Consider the following 20,086-nt stretch of genomic DNA (forward strand, 5'->3'; position numbering starts at 1 on the left):
ATGTACCACTCCCACTAAAAATGTATACAACAATTACGATGATAAAATACAAACAAACCGTACATATTTCACAATTAAGTATATTTTGTAGCTCACGTACACATGTAATTTCAAATGTACGCCATTTAATTCCAAGAGGATGAAATAAATAAACCAAATAGTGACGTGTCGTCCGTCAGAGTGAGCGGTCCTCTTTACGGGCTCCTCTCTGCTGACTTTTAACAGTCGCTTCCTTGTTCAGCAGGTTGATCACGAAGAAGAACCTGATTGGTCAAAAATCGACACCTCACCTGAGAAAGATTTTTTTCATTCATTCAAACCTTTATTTAAGCTGCTGCAGGTATAATGTTATAATTATTCTCCAGACTTGAATGCTACTGATGTGTCTTCCAGGTCCTACACCTCCCAAGCATAGACTGAGAGAGCAGTGGTGGCCTATTTGAGAGGTCAGGAATACAAGTCCCTGATATTGAATCTATAAAATCTAAGACCAAATATTGTTTAATACTAAGTCATTTCAGTGACACTAGAGATTTTTTTTCTTTTTCTTTTTTACCTCAGCTCTGAATGGCTAATTATCACAGTAACCACCACCACTTGTGCTAATCAACAACAAATATTGTAACAATTTACATTTTCTAAAGTAAAACATTGTAGCATTAATATTATTAGACTTACGGACTAAAATACCCAAGGCTGAAAACTGCCGAAGAGACACTGACACCTGAACAGCACTGCTTGTCGCAAAAAAGAAAACCAAAGTTAAATCCGTCCACTAGGGGGCAGCAAACTCGCATATGGGAAACATTATGTGATTAACAGTACAATATATATATATATATATATATATATATATATATATATATATATATATATATATATATATATATATATATATATATATATATATATATATATATTCATATTCCGGAAAATAAAATCCAACAGTATTATGTCATTGTGGAGGGCACATTTGTGACAAATTGGGGTGCTCTAAAATGTTTGACCTGTGGTGTATTACCAAGACTATCTCTTTCCGGATGTCCAAATCCAAATCCATGTTGAATAGAATGCCAACTTAAAATCTATACAAAATTAAAAAACTAAATACAAACCAAAGTCCATGCTGCACTTTATTCATTACAAGGCTGAAAAACTGCCTTTCCACTCCAACTCCAAGAGCAGCATCTCCTAGAAAAAGCAACACTATGTTTGTAGAGATTTTGAAATATTGTCACCTGGACTAGGTTGCCGGAGTTTGCCCCTATCCTCAGGAGCTTCTTTTTGCCCAAATGTCAGACATGCAAAACACAAGCTACAGGGGCCTATACACTCTGGCCACTCCTGAAGGGAGTGTTAAGGACGGTCATAACCAACCAAACCCAGTGCTTAATTTGATCCCCCGTTTGGGGGAACGCATTCCCCCAATTACATTTTTTTCAGGGTAAAGGATCCGGGAAATATTTAGGAGGATCCGGCAAAAAATGTATCTGCTATAATGGTGTCTTATGAGAGTGGTCCGGCAAATGTTTTGGCCTGTTCCCCCAATCCATCACATCAGACCAAAAGTGTTCCTGAAAATACAAATTTACAAATTAAGCACTGACCAAACCCATCAGGAGCATGAGTGACCACAGAGCAGCGCTGGGGACCCATCTCCAGATGTGGGAGCTGGACTAATGGTCAGAATCATCTGGCTAGAGGATTCACCTTGTGTGCATGTTTTTTGTTGATGGGGCAAGCTGGAGCACCTGGTAACCCATCCAGACACAGGAAAGAAACATGCAAACTCCTCATAGAGATGAGACCTTTACATCTTTGTCAAACTATCTTTTCTTTCTAGCTAGAACTTTCTAACTGTCATCAAAGGTGTGGAGGATAGCTTTAAGATAAAGATGAGCAGTTAACTGTGGGGCGCTGCTGCTCTCCCAATGATGCTGCTGATATATTACTGAGCCTGCCTATTTTAGTTAGTGAAACTGTAGTTGGTACGCATGTGACAGCCCTGGCCAGGTTTTAATGCTTTTGAAAACCTGAACACTGTTTTACACAAAAAACATTACAAACGGTATTTGAAATGAAACCTAGCTTGTACCTGCTCAATGATACACAAGAGCTCCCTTTAAATAGAAAAGAATGCAGATTACTCATTACTATAACGTATTTTGCAAAGAAATGCATACTCACACGCTGGAAGGATGAATCTCCTCCAAATTTCAAAACATTTTTGTCTCAGTTGTTAGAATTTTTACCACTGGAAAAGCTGACATTTGAAGAATATAACCAGACCCAAACCTTTCATGAACTATGGGACCCATTACTTTCAAGCATGGAAGATTCCTTTAGAAAAGTGACTATGGGCTAAGACCCTTATTATTTATCATTTGTAACAAAATTGTGTCATCTGTTCTGGAATCATATGTGTAAATGTACCTTTGGATGTTACTTAAGTAGGAATTAGATGGCATAAAATGATGGTTGCAGGTTTATACCTGTATTAGTACCGTTGCACCAAAACTCTCTAAGTTGATCTCCCTTAAATGAAATTTCAATTAGGATGACAAATTTCAACTCAATTGAGAAGAAAATAAATAAACAAAAAGAAAGAAATCAAGAAAGAAAGTGGAATAAAATAATGGAATGAAACTGGAGAGAAAAACAATAAAACAGTAATTATTAATATTATTAACATAATAATAATATAATGATAATAATAATGGTGTAAAGAGGGAAAAAATAAAAATAAAAATAAAAAAAACAACGACCATGACATCCCTATGATTATTACTGCTATTCATAGTGCTAAGTGTAACAATGCATTTTTTTTGTATTTATTTATTTTGAATTAATTTTCTTGTTATTATTATTTGGCTTTATTTCTGTTGGTGTGTTTTGTGGGAAGTGGGAAGTGGGTGGGACATGAGAGGAAAAACCACATAGATTGTCTTGTTTGCAACTTATGTGAAATAAAAAGATAAGAGAGAATTATTTACAGACAAAAAAAAAAAAAAGAAAACCTGAAGACTTATTAAGATGGAAAAGATCGGTTACAAGTTCATCAGTTGCATAATTATCATTTTATTTCAGTGAAGCAGCGAATATAATGAAGAAATGTTGGGCATTCTTAATCCAATAAAAGTTAACAGGAGGTATTGTAGAGATTTCACGTTGAAAGAGAATGAATTGCCTTGTTATTTTTACGCAATGGAGAGACAGATATTCTCCCACTATGGGTTTCATTCAAGAGAACATGAGTTACTGTGAGCCACAGCATAACATCCGTACTCCACTGGGAATAGCCATTGTGACCATTTCAAATTCTGCAGGTGGTACAGAGATATTAAAAACATTATACGTTAATGTTGTTTCAAAAGGTGTTTTGCAAGGATAATATTTTTCTCGAACCAAAATTTGAGAAACAAACTTTTGCCCTTGTACAAAATATCAGATTTGTTCCAAATACAATAAAGTTCTGGAGAGAAACTGTGCTTATAAATCAAATTCCATGCCAGTAGAGCCTGCAAATGTGATATAGTTTTAAAGGTAATTTGTTTATTTTAAAGTTACACAAGAGTAGAAAAGGGTGAAGTCTAGAAGGCAAAGACGTCACCAGGCGCTGGGTTTCATCCCTGGTGACGCTCTGCCAGGCCTCTACAGTAAATGTCTTCAGCTCCTGCTTGTTCTTCAGACATTTTGACTTCAGCAAGTGAAACATTGCTCAACTAGATTCATGTCAGGTGATTGACTTGGCCACTGAATAGCATTTCACTTCTTTGTCTTAAAAACTCTTTGGTGGCTTTGGTAGTAGCTTTGGGTCATTCTCCATTTTCACTGTGAAGCGGCGTCCAAGCATTTGGCTGAACATGAGCTCATAATATTGCCCCAAACACTTCAGAATTCATCCTGCTGCTTTTGTCAACAGTCACATCATCAATAAATACAAGGGGACTAGTTCCAGTGTCACATACAAGCCCATGCCATGATGCTCTCTTGATTGCTGACTTTGACACGCATGCACCCACCTCCTGGAGAGTGTTTTTGATCTGACCTATTGTCGTGAAGGGGTTTTCTCCACCAGGGAAAGAATTCTTCCTCCACCACATTTGTCATCCGTGGTCTTCTGGGTCTTTTGGTGTTTTTCAGCTCACCGGTGTGTATTTCTTTTTAATAATGTTACAAACTGTTGATTTAGAAACACCTAGTATGTTTGTTATCTCTCTAATGGGTTTGTTTTGATTTCTCTGGCTAATAATGGCTTGCTTTACTGATAGTGACAGCTCTTGCAAATGCAAGATGCAAATATTATACTTGAAAATGACTCTTCAAACGCAATAGATACAAAGGTACAGATATTTTTTAGATTTGGTTTTGTGGAATTTGATATTTTTTCTAAGGTATTTGGAAGGCGCAATGCATCATGGTCCCATTACTTCTAGTCCCTTGAAAAGTGGGAGGCTCACATAAAAACACTTGTAATTCCTACACCGTCCATCTGATATGGATGTAAATACTCTCAAATGAAAACTGAAAGCCTTCAGGTTTAAGGCCATCTTTTGTGTTTCATTTGGAATGGATTGGTTTATAGAGGCAAAAACATAAGAATTCAGTCGACGTCCCCATCATTTGGGTGTTAGTGAGATGACACCTTGAGGCATAGTTGGAGGAAGAGCTGTATTTGTAAAGCTTTCATTAAACACATGAAATAAAAACGGTGCCAATATATCTGAGAAATGTTTATAGAACTTGGCTGTAATGCCGTCATTACCGGGAGATTTGTCGCTTTTCAAATGATTAATAGGAGAGAGTCACATATTAATCTGTCATCGTTGCTCATTTCAATGGAATCGTTCAAAAGGGCAGTAAATGCTGACATTGCATCCTCACTAAACCTAGTTTTGTACAAGTCTGAATAACATTCACAACAATGTTTAGATTTTTCTTTTTTGTTACTTGTTACTTCTGTTTATATTTAATTGAAGGATAACATTTTATTTTGCTTGTGACTTTTCTAGCCTGAAAAAGTAAGCTGACATTTGCTCTCCAGTCAGTCATGATTTGAGGTGCAGTGTCCAGTGCAGGTGTAAACTCTGCTTTCTTAAATCCAAGGTCACCGCATCAGTCTACCAGAATGTTTTAGAGGACTTCATGATTCCTTCTGCTGAGGATCTGTATGGACATGCAGATTTCATCTTCCAGCAGGACCTGGCTACTGCCCATAACGCCAAAAGCACCAAAACCTGGTTTGATGCCCATCACAGTGCTTGACTGGTCAGCAAAGTCGCCGGACCTAAACCCCAGTGAGAATCTATGGGGTTTTATCAACAGGAAAATGAGGGACACCAGACTCAAAAACAAAGAAGAGCTGACAGCAAACATCAAGGAAATGATGGGCTTCCATAACTCCCTGCCAATGCCACAGGCTGACTGCAGTGATTCAGGCAAAGGGATTCCCCGCAAAGTATTGAAGATTGACACATCATTTTGAAAGTACCATATTTTGATTGATTTGATCCAAATTTCTTTTTGTCTGCAAAAACTGAGAAGTAAATGGTGATTTCTTCACAGTCTATGGTAGAACCTGTCAAAATTCTGGCAATGACCCGCCCCTTTTCCACATTCACCCCTAAAAGAAAATTAAATGTTTAGCACCATTTGGATTTTAACGAACATTTGGGACCTCAGTTTCGAACACATAGCCAAACTAAATAGGGTAGACGTTATAGTCCAGAAGATGTTTTGAATGGGAAAGCTCAAAGGTAGTTAGTACAAAGGACAGTAGGCTAAACAGCAGTGTCCACGCGAATTATAAATCTGATCATCAATTTAATTGTTGTGTTGAAGGTTCTTCTTTAATTATACTTTGTTTCTTTTGTAAAAATAGCAATGTGCCCTCAAATGTTTACTCAAACCACCAACACCCCTCAGACTTCCTCACGTTTCCCAACGGTCTCCCATCCAAGTACCAACCAGGCCCCTCCCTGCTTAGCTTCCAAGATCTGATGGGATCAGGCATAGCAAAGGCCATATGTATAGTTTAGCTCATTTATAGGATCCCATAACTGTACTGTGTCTTACTGGGGGTCCTTCTTAAAACACAAAACAAAACAGAGGCTAATACAGTATATTCAAAATTTTAGGCTATATACAATACAACAAATGAACAAATAAAACAATTGAAATGGAATAACTTATTTGTATAGTGCTTTTCACATGACACAAGTCTCTCAAAGCGCTTATTTATGCTAAATTAATACATAAATGAGAGTCCAAGGAGCTGGATAGAATTGAACTGCAACTATATACCACACACTCAGTTTTGTTCCGAAACATTTCCTCTTTTATTCCAAGAAAAAGGTATTTTCATCCCAAACAAGAAAATAAAATAAAACAAACTTATATAATTATTAATACAACATTATTCAATCAACAGGAGAAAGTTTTTTAATCTTCATGTTTTTTCTAAGATGATATTAATTGGTTGTGGTCATTACACATGCAGCTAAATAAGTATGATGGGGTAGGAACAGGGAACGAGGAAGGACACAGGCTAAAACCTTTTTTTGGGGGGGGAGTGGGGGGGGGGCAAAACATTTTTTCAGTTGGATGCAGTTTGAAATGGTTTAATTATATGCTGGGTTTCCAGCGGTGTAGCTTTTAAAGAGCGCTTACCCAAGATGTCTTTCATTTCTACTTTAGAATATTCATTCAAATTGCTGAAATTTAACTAATTTTCCAGCAATTCTGAACTTTTTGGCCATTACATTTTTGTAACTTCTAATGTATGTAGATAAAATTGAAAATATCTAAGTAGCAATAAGCTTCTGGAACTAGAATTAAACAGAGGTATAAATATTTAATGTCAAGATTTTGTTTTCTTGCAAAAACACTCTCGAAATGAACTACACCAGTTCATCAAACATCATGGATAGTAAGGAACTAGCTTTACAAATAGACTTTTATATCAACATGCTTAATTCGCTTTTCAGGGGGACACTTACGTACGTTGTCATCACTTTTTTATCATAGTTGAGAGTTCAGAAGTCATTATACATATTGTTTTTTTTGAAAGATGGATAAAAAAGAACTGAACACTGAAACAGATTAAGAAAAAAACAGTAAGACTTTGAGGTGGTTTTGAGCTCACTACAAAAATGTTACCTATTAATCATCTTTCTCCTCATGAACTAGAGATGGTAGAAAATTGTGCAAAACTGAAAGTCAAGTCAAAGGAGGGTTGCTGCCAACTGTTGAGAGGGGTCAGTAAGTGCTAAAAATATAAAATGTGACAAACTTTTGGCTTGACAGTCCCATAGTATGCTTGATTTGAACACCTCTGCAATTTTATTTTACTCTTTCATTTTCAATTAGGACATTTGAATTAGGCTGCTCTCAGGAAAATGAGGGGCTGTTCAAATGGCCAATACACACTCTGGCTTTTAGCAACCAACTCTGATCGATTATGATGATATTGTCTGCTCTCCAGACAAACATGTACTGCAGGTAGGTTGTTGTGTTGCAAACAACAATAAACAAAAATTTAATTCAAAAATCACTATAGCCTAATATGGGTGCTTTAAGCAGCATAATTTCACCTAGTTATTAAAGAAACCAACTTTACGTCATAACATGCCCAGAATTTAATTCCAAAAATCACTAATTTGGACGTCCTGGTACAGTGAGTAAACTAAAGGGTGCGCTTGGTGATTTATTTTGATGCGGTCTAGAAGATGTCGAGAAGAAGGACAGGGGAGAAAGAGGGGAGAAGGAAGTGGTCGGGTAAAGGAGGGTTTTGTTTAAGGTGGAGGTGTAGTAGCAATGATGGTGGATGGGTCGGGTCAGTATCAGCTGCTGTCCGGAGAAGGCTCTCTCTCTCTGTGCACAGCACTGGAGCTGCTCTGCCGCTGTTTGATGCTGTCTAAATACTCCTGCTGGGAGACCGCCAGGACTGAGGCTAAGATCTCATCATCCTCCCAGTCTGTCAGACCTGAGCACAGAGGGACGACAGCAAGATTCTACATGAGAAATTGTAACTACTATTCATACCTTTTATAAAGCTGGAAAAAAAAAAGAAAACTACAAAAACAGAAGTAGAATTATTTCTGGTCTTCCTCTTTGCGTCTGTAAATTGCATTAATGTTTTCTCACCAAAAGCAGTAGGGGACATCTCCTGCATGATGGCTCTGTACTCCAGATGGTGGCGGCTGGGATTACTGGGACCTGGAACACAAAGATTTTAAAATGTTAAGATGGAAGTTTATTTCACCTCACTTGCTCGTGTCTACATTCATATGACGGCTTAGATATTGCTAAAATAAAAACTCTACCTAGTTTTTCCTGTTTGGACATTTTTTAACTTGGCTTTTGTAACGGGCAGCAGGCTGTGACATGAGAAGATGTAAACTGCCAAACTGATAACATACAACCATATTATACACAAGGGCTGTGGGTGAGATTTAAAGATTTAAACTGGTGTTAATTAATAGGATAAAATCAACGTTTCGGTCCTGAGACCTTCATCAGGCACGTTTTTCCTGATTATTATTTTCCTGACTATTTTTGCAAGGTTGGCAGCGTGTGGGAATTATTATTTTTTATGCATGAATTTTCCATCATTTTCCCTCTTCTCTTCTTCTTTAAATGAAAAAAGAAAAATCAAAGAACAAACCATATGCTACACATATTAATTATGAGAAAACAGTGATTCCTATACTGTGAATGCAGTCACGCTCTATAACGCATCACCACTCATTAACATGAAACAACACGCTCAGTTACAAACTCCACAAATTGAGGGTTCGTGACATCTATGGACACGTTCTGTTAAGAATCCTACTCAGATGAGGTAAGTGACATTAAGAATGTTGTTTTATGGAAGTGTTGCTGCCTCTTGCCCAGGTCATTCTTGTAAAAGAGGTTGTAAATGACTTTTTTACCAGGTTAAATAAAGGTTAAATGAATGGGAAATAAAGGAATCCTAGAAAAATTATATTTGTAACGCATCATGCATGTCTTTTGACGAAAAGGTAATTCAATTTTAGTCGAGATTTAGTCCAAGTCTAGTTTTAGTCGACTAAAATTGCAAGTAAATTTGGTCGACTAAATTTGTCTGACTTTGCATTTATAATATTTATCATAATCATATTTAATAAAGCTCTTCTGCTTCATGGAGCTTCTCCCACATGAACAACTTCAGAGCTGTTCCTTTGGCAGTGAATTTACATGATATGAGGCTCTTTCAAACTGTCAATAAAAGTTTGGATGATTTTAGTCTCTCCTTTTCATATTCTTATTTTAGTCGACTAAAATATTTGGACATTTTAGTCATAGTTTGAGTCTTATGAAAAACTTTTAATTTAGTTTTAGTCCAAATTTAGTCGTCAAATATAACTTTAAGACACATTAAGACTAAGTGAACAGTGTTAACGTGACATAAGTCATAACTAATAAAACAAACTGTAACCCTCCTGACATGTGTGAGCCCCTTCATTCTTTGTGAACTGTGTCATTTTCACCTGGAGCACATGGCGAAGGCGGTTTGCTGAGGATGAGCGCAGCGCCTCCAGGGGATGGAGGCTTGTTGCTGGTTGCCGTGGCAGTGGTGAGGTCGGAGTGGGAGGCGTCTGTGTCCCGTTGCCTAGGCGACCGGGCACTCCAGTCGTCCGGACCGCTCGATGCAGCTGCTGTTGCCGAGCTGCAGGTGGCGCTCGCTTTGCGGGGCTTTGAACAAAAAGAGGATTTGACTTTAGTGTCGTTCAGAAACATCATCACTGACCCATAGGCTTAAAAAGTTTTAAAAACGAAAGAACGATTCGGCAGCAGCACAGCGGCGCAGCGGTTTGAGTTCGTGCTTCACGCCAAGAAGGTCCCAGGTTCGATTCCCACATCTCTCTGTTATGAGTTTGCATGTTCTCCCCGTGTCTGCGTAGGTTTCCTCTGGGTATTTCGGTTTCCCCTAAAACCAGCCAGGTGTTTCTGACCCCCAGCCTGGCTCTACATCTGCAGAGGGTCCCCGGGCGCAGCACTGCTGCTGCCAATTGCTCCCTACGGGTCATCCAGTGGTGTCGAGGGATGGGTTAAAGCAGAGGACTAATTAGTTTAGTTTATTTCACAATTCAACTTATAAACCATCAAGCAATGAAAATGGACACCCAAAAAGCTACCCTGGTCCATGGGCAAAGATGCATAACCAAAGCAAAGAATGGTGCACATAGAACAAGCTCCCACTGACATCTTCCAAAAGGTGAAGGCGGACTATATAACCACAGAACAGGTGGCATTTCGACAACATATAATATTCATTTATATAAATCTTTTTTTGCCTTCACATTACAAACGATCTCTCATCCTACTAAAGTATCAGCAGGGCTGTACAGTATGGGCTATTTGATAGTTCAACTTATTATTTTTTAAATCAGTACTGAAAGAGAAATACATTGCATTTAACTAGTCTGGTACTAGCTACCATTCAAACAGTAAACAATCACGTTAACTTGTATCAGTGTAATACCTTGTGCCTGAAAAAAAATTCCATGCGCAGAGAGAAACCAGTAGAACCCTGGAAGTCCTAAGCCGCAAGCAAACCAGAAACATTGCTCTCCAGAAGCTGACTCTTTAGTCTCCTTTTAAATATAGTTTAAGTAGGATGATTGTTTTAAGTCGTCTTCCAACTCATTTCATAGGTTTGGAGCACTGTGGCATATGCTAAAACTAGTACATTTTTATGTTCTATATTTCCCTGGTAACAGCAACTTGTTCCTAGTATTATGTTGGTGACAGGGTGAGTATAACGGAATGAGTTTGCACAATTTAGAATTTAAAAGGCCACATCTGTGGAAGAGAGCATTTGTAGGAGAATTTCTCATGGACCTTGAAATGGCTCTTAGAGCTTTCTTATAGCTTTAGTAGTGTAGGTAGAGTAAGTATTATTCCAAATAAAGTTACAATAGTTCAAGTGAGGTTCAAACAGAGATCTAAACAATCACAAGTGCTTCAAATGGGAGCGACTGGCTCACTTTGAAAAATAGCATTAATCTAGATTTACATTTAAACCAAGTATTTACCTTAACCAATTGCTCATTTATGTGTTGCTCTAGCTGATCCATGCAATTATGTGACAATAATGTGAATATCACTAGAACAATGTACAAAATCATTAACGTAAACAATAAACAAAAGAGGTTCCACAAGGGATCCCTGTGGAACCCCAAATTCAATGTTTACATATTGCTGTCTTCCAATAGTCCCTGAACCACTGGAGAGCCACACCTCTGATACCATAGTGAGAGAGCTTATCAAGCAAGATTTCAAATTTGATTGTATCAAATGTGGGAGAAATCGGTGTTGGTGTATTTCTCGACCTTTCAATGGCATCATTTATTTTTTCAACAAGATCTAAAATGGCCAAACTTGTGCTGCTATTTTTCCTAAAGCCATATTGTGAAGATACCAGTATGTTCTGTTTTATCTAAGTAATTCGCAACTCTTGAGCAAAGTACTTTTGACACGGTTGGTAGAATTGATATAGGTCTGTAATTTTGTGTGTCATTTTTGTCCCCAGACTTATATACTAGTATTATTTTTACCACCTTATTCTGATTAACAATACCATACAGTAAAGATAGATTAATTATATAAGCAAGTGGTCCAGCTATTACATTCACAATGACTTTAAGAATCTTACTACAAATACCATCAGCACCAGCGGACTATGAACATTTCCTTTTATTAATGAGATTTGTTACTTCTATTTTACAGGTAGGTCTACAGTGGCAGGAGCTGGGGTAATCACCCTTTAAAAAATGTTTATAATTGGCAGCCGCTCGTGTTGTTGTTGGGACAGGTTTTGTCCAACAGAGGCGACAAAAATGATTTAACACAGTTGGTAAATGGTCTTTCTCACTTTGGCTATTTGACAAAGTCAGCACAGTGGTGTCAGGGATAACTAATCATTTACTATTGCGGCCCAATATCTCATTCAGCACCTTCCAAGATTTCTTCTGGTCCCCAGATGCAGCTTTGAATTGGTAAATGTTGTTGTATAGTTGATGTATAATGACAATTAGAGCACCTTTACCTTTACCTAGAAGCAGTAAAGACAATGCACATGCAGGTCTTGTACCTGTCTGGTCTTCTCCTGGTCCTGGAGCCACTGCAGGTAGGACTCTCGCGCCACTTGCTCCTCTATGGCCTCATTCGTGGCCTCCCAGTCTGTGGCCCGTTTCTTGTCCTCCAACATCTGCTGCTCAATCCACGACTCCTCTGACGTCTTTATGGCAGACTTCATCAGAGACTGGTCTGCAAACTGGAGGGGACCAAAGGCAGAATTAGAGCCATGACCAAACTCTTTTTCATAAATTACATTTAAGTTAGTATTCTCTTTTGCTTAGTTTGAGCAGCAAGCTAGATAGTCATCCGATTAAAATGTTCAATCAATGAAAATCCAGCTTAAAAGGCTCTTAGACATGACAAGGCCATGGTTTTTTTCACATGGTAAAGTCCTAATGGTACTTGGAGTGAAGTTTGAGAACCACTGAGGAGATCCTAACTTTAGTATTCAGTAATATAGCAGGCCATTATTCATTCACTTTCCAGTTCTATGTACTTGTGGAGCTACATCTGCCCTGGACTGACTGACAAAGACATGGCTGCCACTCTGCGTCAATGGCCTCTCGGAACAAACATTCACATGAGAAAGCTGGGGCTAAGTTCTGGGACAAAACCAACAACCTTCCATTAATAAGACTTAAATATTTACCCCTGGTTTGAAGGCAGGCAGCCCCAGCCCTACTCCAATGGTGGCCTTGTTTGGGTTGACCACCGAGTTGTAGTGGATATTCCGGTGGTAGCTGACGCGAATGGGTTCGTCGTGGTTTTGGTGGATGGAGTGGAAGGTGTTGATGGGCTCGGTGCCGTATTGGTAAACCTCCACTGGACGGTTGTACATCTCAGCCATGGCCTGCATTTCGATGTGGTTCCCGTGGCAGTTGTTCTTGCGCTTGCGATTGATGTAAGTGGTGAAGTCCTCTGTCACGTAGTTCGAGAAGTAGTCAGCGTTCTTCATCTGAAAAGGAATAACAGGAAAAGAAAAGTAATGAAACAGGAGTAAAAATATACAACGAAGGGCTTAAGAGTAACACAGGACTAATCCTGGAATAACAACAGAGCATCACAAACGCAGTTTTAATTGGGGCACGAATAGAAACTCACCAAATAGTCCATACAGTGTTTCCTGACCACTTCGTGCATGTCCTGGTCTCCATAAACCTGGTCCGCTGTAACACAGGGGTAAATTCTTAAAGGCCCTATACCTGATTTTAATTTATAACAATGAATGCGGATGCCGCAATAAAAATGTTAGTTGTGACCAAACTCATTCCTAACTTTCCGAACACCTTCCAATAAATCACAGGGAGTTTATCGGCATATTTCACATTTTGCAGGAACACTTTTCAGTGTCACACTCACGGAAATGCGCAAAAACTCGCCTGCAAGTTCAGGAAATTGATACAAATGCTTTATAATTAGATGCTTGGTGTTTTATCCTGCAAATATCTGAGTTTACAGTATACTGGAGGAGGAAAAAACTAATGTTGTTCCATTACGAGAAAAATAATCAGGTATAGTCCCTTCAACATCTGGTGGAGGGCCAGAGAAAACCTCCTCTGTACATGACTGTGGAACTTACCGACAGCTCTGAAGAGACAGGCTCCGTCTTCCTTCATTTTCTTTATGACAAAGCCCTTTTTCTCCGTTAGAGTCTTTTCAAACCAGTGCTCCTGCTGAAAACACAAAAACAGATTTAGAAACAGTTGAAAAAGAGTGTGAATTAAGCATCATAACATTCTATAGTCCTGTAGTGTTCAGAGGAGACAAGTGATGGTTAAATGTCTTCTATCAAGGAAGGGGAGTTGCGTGTCTTCAAATCTTCTGAGAGCAAACCCCCCCCAAAAAACGGAAAAATAAAAAACTAACTGTGAAGGGTAGCACAACAGCACATAGCAGCATATTTACAATAGATTTAAGCATTAAAAATAAATAAGGGTCGCACATCAATGTGTTTCAGAAATGACAATCCAGACATGCCAAAACGTGTAAGCATTTACTTGACTTTGTAGCCAAATAAACAGCTACATGAGTATTTCTGTCTGGATAGTCATTTATGAAACACCTTGATGTGCGACCCTTATTTATTTTTAATGCTTAAATCTATTGTAAAATGCTGCTATGTGCTGGAATTTATTATTACTTTATTTGGTCAGGACAGTGCATGTTAATGAACACACATGCGTCTCATGCATGTAAACACGCCACACTGGATTGTAGCCTTGGGCTAATTTCCATCCGTCGTCCCCCATGCGCACGTTCAAACACACTCATAATGGCCTACTGTACATGTTTTTAGTGGCAGAGGAAATCGGAGTACCCAGAGGAAACCTACGCAGACACGGGGAGAACATACAACCTCCACACAGAAAGGCCCTATCCAGGTGGGAATCGAACCCGGGACCTTCTAGCTGTGAAGCACGTGCGCTAACCTCTGTGCTACTGTGCCGAATTGGAAACATACAAACAGTGACTGCTTACACTTGGCAAACGGGAGGCATGTGTTGATGTGACTCAGAATAACTGAATGGATGTTTTGATGTTAACGAATGACGGAGAGAAAGAAAGAGGAGGTGAGAGGCTGCGAGGGGCTCATGGGAAGAGCAGGCGGTCTGAAGAAAAGGACAAATATGTAAACACACATGTAGCTCTAGCAGGATGTGCTTATTCATTTGACAACCTCCCCAATAGAAAATGTTAAATAAATGTGTGCAGGCTCAGTGCAGGTCGGGCTATGGGTTCCACATATTTACAGTTCCATCCAACCACGCACGCCACGATCTACGTGCACGTATCGACGGCGCCCCCACAGAGGAGCACGCTGTACAGATCGTCATTAAAGTATTGTAAGCCGTGATGAGAACAAATGTGGACAAATGCTGTCATCTGGTGGGACTTATGGAATCATTTAGAGGTGCTGTGTTAAAATAGAAAATAAACCACTAAATACAACTATGAAGGTAAGCATGCAAATGTTATACTAACACCAGCTAAAGCTGCGCTAACAGTGGCTAAATGCTAATATTGGTAAAATCACATTTTAAAAAAGTGGTATGATGTTGTGAAATATTAAATCTGTTCACCTATACCTGGTCAGACTGGTTTGGCCCTGGCCTTTGTTATGGATAAGCTCGACAAAGCGGGTGAAACAGCCAGTTGGCTGATACGAGCCTGCATGTGGAAAGACCCTGGCCTGCTCACCTAAAGCGAGCAGGCCAGGGTCAGGCCAGCTCAAAACTGTTAAGAGCAAAATACATCTTGAAGCTTCACCTGTTCCACAGTGGCGGGGTCCACAGTCTGTAGTCGTGCTGCGTTCTCGTACTCATCCTCACTGTTGTTGCCGGCTCCTTCCTCCTGGTCCTGACTGGCTCCGGGGCCCGTGACCCCAGGCTGCCCACCTCCAGAGAGCGAGCCTACAGCTCCAGAACAGCCTCCAGCCTGTCTTCTGCGTTTGCTGAGCCCTGGGCCGGAGCAGCAGCCCCCCAGGCCTCCCCCACAGCTCCCCAGCTCAGCGCGGGAGGCTCCAGCCTCCGAAGGGCCAACAGAAGGAGGGGCAGAGGGGGGAGGAGAGGTACTGGGCGTGGGGGTAGGTGGAGCGTACGACCAGGGAGGGGGAGAGGCTCGTGGTCGCGCAGACGAACTGCCACGACTGTCTTCATCTGGTCCTCCAGAGCTGGGCTTCTTCTTTGGGAGAATAGTCATGGTTCAACACAGGAGTGAGCTGTGGGGGGAGGGGACAGAATGTCAGACAGTGCATGTACTCAGGAGATGGGCTGGATACTGTTAAAAGGCACCAGTATGGTTTGTACAAAAGTTAAGGGGCACCTGGTACTGGGAAAAAAAATCTTACCAAAAAGTGTCTTGTCAAAGAACACACTGGCGGGAGATGGGATTGAACGAGATTAATCAGTCTAGTTCAATCACGGCCACCTATGTGGGTGATGCGAAACCAAAATTTTAACTTTATATTTCTGTAATTACAATTTCTATTTCTAAAACATCATAGCCCCACTGTTACCAGCCTTGTTATGCCATTTACTGCTGTCTTCATTCTTCTTCCCTACTCTGAAGTAACAAGGCAACCGAAGAACAGCAAACTTTAAAGCCACCATTTTGTTACAGAATTTGGACGAGTCCACCATCTGACAGACTTTCATTGTTATTGGGCAGTGTTAGTTTCACATCTTTGTCTCATTTGTTTTACATCAATGAGAATTGATGACACATAAATAGGAAGAGGTTTAAATAAATGATTCTAGAGTAGAATAGAGAATACTAGACTTAAGTGCACAAAAGAGCATGAGCATGGAGTTCGGGGGTCAATACTGATATTAAGGGGGTTGGACAGATATCAGATACATTGTCAGTTCAGATTAATAATTCACAGTGAATATCAGATGTTAATGGTTATGTCAATATTTTACCATTTTCATTTTTGAGTTCGTTTGCTCATAAAAGTATTATGAATGTTTTATTATACCATGAAAATCTATGTACATTTTTAGCCAAATATATGCTTTTTTAAATACTGCATACATTTTTTTATGAATATGTAAATGCTGTTTGAAATGGGATCCATATAAATAAACAAACAAAATAAACAAATGCTCATTGTGCTTGTAGAAAGTAAAACAACAAATGATTAACATAATTCAAGAAAATCATGTTTTGTTTGCAGATCACAAAAATTCAATAAACAACCTTCAAGATCCAACCTTTAATTTTAAGTGAAGTTAAACTTTATTAATGCGACTGGGGCGACACTGAAGCAGTGGGCTGCCGCCAACGGCAGGCGCCCAGGGACCCACATCTCCAGATGTGGGGCCAAGCTAATGTGCATGTTTTTAGTAGTAGGGGAAACTGAAGGACTCGGAGGAAACCTACGCAGACAAACCTGTAAACTCCATATAGAAAGGCCCCATCCTGCCGGGACCCTCTAACTGTGACGCACGAACGCTAACTGATGTGCCACCGTGCCGCCCCATCTAAAATAAGATGAACTAAAATAAGATTTTGTGTACTACCAACTAATGATTGGCTAAAAAAGCCGAGATGTTTAACACATGTAATGAGCCTGTGTGGAGCCATGTCAGTGTGTCACATGACCAACACTGTTTCATTTGGTGTCGGTGGTATACAGTGTAGTGAGACGTGTTCAGTAGAAGTGCAAGATCACACATCAAACCTATTGGTTTTCACTCACTTATTATGAACTGCGTTACGCAAACTCATTCATGACAATTAAGTTCACATTTCTGAATGAAAAATGCCAGTACTAATGTGTGATTGGCATGATCAATGCAACACGCTTTAAAACCACCAGATGAGGCTCTCATGTACCACATATGTGTTCCAATACTAATCTCAAACATATCAGGGAACTGTGTCACTCCTGGAGGTGCCATTTGCCCGTCACTTGTCCTATAGACAAGTTCGAAGGTCCCGGGTTCGACTCCCACCTGGACGGGGCCTTTCTGTGTGGAGTTTGCATGTTCTCCCCGTGTCTGCGTAGGTTAGTGGTAGGTTATAACAACATGTGCAGCCAGATGTTTCTACAGGTCGCCCCATGCGACACTGAGGATGGGTCAAATGCAGAGAACTAATTTCTCTACAGAGATGAATCCAGTATAACTTAACTTAACATTTGTGACGGTTTGCAAAGCAAGATTTACAGGATGTGGGTCGGAGAATTTCAAAAGGCAAGTCAAACCCTCCCAGTTGGTTCGTGCTCTTGATGAACACAGTCTGTGTGTGTTTGACAATGTGTTGAAGCACCTAAAATATATCACTCATGCACAGCTGAGAAGATATTCCTTCACAATGTTAGCAGGTTATCTTCCTGTTTGTATTGTGAACCGATGCAGTATCAAATTAAGATTGAATTGATCAATTAAAAAAACCAAAATGGTCAATAATTCTCTTGAGCGCTGAGCAGTAAAGGCTTCTATAGCTTTGAGGGTAGAGTAGAGTCATTGCATGTTCACCCAAAGGTGAGCATTTGATCTCTGTTCCAACCAGTGCACTGTTCATGCCATTGGGCAAGGCACCTACTTTGATTCCAGCGTCTATATTGGGATATGTCTGTGTGTGTCTTATATAATGGCACTTTTGAGTGGCCATAAAAAAATATAATTACTATTTGCATTGAGATCATTTAATTAACAGAGTCACAATATTAGGGTTACATAACGATCTAGAAGCCCATAGTTTTAACTATAATGTATAGTAATAATAATAATAATAATATTTTTTATTTATATTGCACTTTACATTTCAACGAAACCTCAAAGTGCTACAACAGAAGAATAAAATCAGATAAAAACAAAAAGAACATTCACATAGTAAAAACAACGCCCACGTTGGTGAAGATTCACTCAGAAACACGTTTTGACCTGGTGGACATTAATATTGCTGATATTACGGTCTATGTTTTAAATGGGGCACCGAGAAAAAGTGTTTATCACCTCATGACTAGTAGACATGTAGCAATAATGAATCAATATTGCTAACTGGGTAGTAACAAAATTGAGTGCACATAATAGCAAGTAAAATAGCAGTTAAAAAAAAAACGCACTGGTGTTACCTTGCTTTTGCATGTGGTCATTATCTTAGTTGAATTGGCAAAATGCATTACCTTTTTCTCGGGGAACAGTTCTCGTTTATCCACTGCTCTTCCTGCGTAAAGAATACAGTTCCAGAAAAAGTTGGTTGGTTTTGTTCCGCTTTTTTTTTTCGGCGATCCCTGCCAACGCACACGCCGGGTCTCCGCGTTAAATACACACAAAATCAGCTGCTCCTTTCACAGACCGACGCTATATGGGCGTCGACAGCACAACACACAGACAGTGTCGCTACTAAAGGTCGGGACGGCGATTCCAGTGACAAAGTCGGTATGGTTTAGGTAGAAAAGAGAGCGATCGTGTTCGCTCGAGTGTTCACTAACCGCCTATTGATGCCAGTGTTGTTCTTGTTCTTCTTTTCAGCTTGCAGTTCGTTTTTTTTGTCCGCTTAGTGACTATTTTTACCAAATTCCCTTGCGTTGGTATCATCAAATTCCCAGTTTTAAAAAGGAAGACTTAACAAACATTGTCCTGAACACTGGGAGCCGAGCAGTCTAAAAACTCTTCCATCAAAACATTACTGGCATTAGCGATTAGCGTTAGCTCCGCTGTTGCAGCTAACGGCTAATGCTACCGACTCAAACGACAGTCCACCCCTTTCCGATCGAATATTTCGGTGTTTTTGTCTTCAAACCAGTCCACAAAGGCCCTTACAACACATGAAAGCCTTTCTCGGAAACCACGGTGAGCCACGGCACCGGTACCTCAACCGTTTGGGACTAGGTCTGAAAGCAAAGAAAGGGTCTCTCGTCCCTTCGTTTCCACCTCACCACCACTCACAAAACATCAACACAGACTGACGTACGGCACCGTGCGCGCTGACGTCACTTCCCTGTTATGTTAGTTCTTTGGACTTTTCACATATCTAAAAATGTGATTAAAAAACCCAAAATGTTTGTAAATTGCATAGAAATTCATAAAGCTTGTTTAAATGAAAATTGATCTAAATACTTTTTAAATTGTGAAAGCTCCTGTATTGTCCTGTTATGAGCAAAGATGAACACTAGTAAGTAATTAAGTGCTCTATTTGTCATTGTACAACCGTTCAGTGACATTGTTTTCAAGTGTTAGTCCTGAGCCACTGCGATTGTGGGCCAACCTAACCAGCATGTTTTTGGAGTAGGCCTACTGCCTTCAGTCTGTTTCAGAGCATGGTGTCCTGCACTGGCCATCCATCCATCCATCCATCCATCCATCCATCCATCCATTTTCTTCCACATGTCCGTTGCCGGGTCGTGGGGGCAGCTGTTGGAGCTGCACAAATCACATTGCACCAGCCCCCTATGGCTCCTCCTGCAGTTGGTGGGTCCACGGTAGGACGATTCTAACCGGGCCTGGCAGGGTCGGCCCTAGGCATTGGCGAC

General features: G+C 39.9%; 1 protein-coding gene across 1 annotated transcript; it reads right to left on the minus strand.

Annotated features, from left to right (window-relative positions):
- Positions 1-6,336: 6,336 nt before the first annotated feature.
- otud5a (OTU deubiquitinase 5a) lies at positions 6,337-19,506 on the minus strand. The gene is made up of 9 exons (XM_079557608.1): positions 18,737-19,506; positions 15,373-15,823; positions 13,685-13,778; positions 13,207-13,271; positions 12,755-13,060; positions 12,119-12,301; positions 9,513-9,717; positions 8,146-8,217; positions 6,337-7,984 (listed from the first exon to the last, which is right to left on the minus strand). The coding sequence occupies exons 2-9, from the start codon at positions 15,802-15,804 to the stop codon at positions 7,842-7,844; spliced, it is 1,500 nt and encodes a 499-aa protein (XP_079413734.1). The 5' UTR covers positions 15,805-15,823; positions 18,737-19,506; the 3' UTR covers positions 6,337-7,841.
- Positions 19,507-20,086: the final 580 nt, after the last annotated feature.

This window comes from Gobius niger, assembly GCF_951799975.1.
Source record: "Gobius niger genome assembly, chromosome: 6".
Classification (NCBI taxonomy): Eukaryota; Metazoa; Chordata; class Actinopteri; order Gobiiformes; family Gobiidae; genus Gobius; species Gobius niger.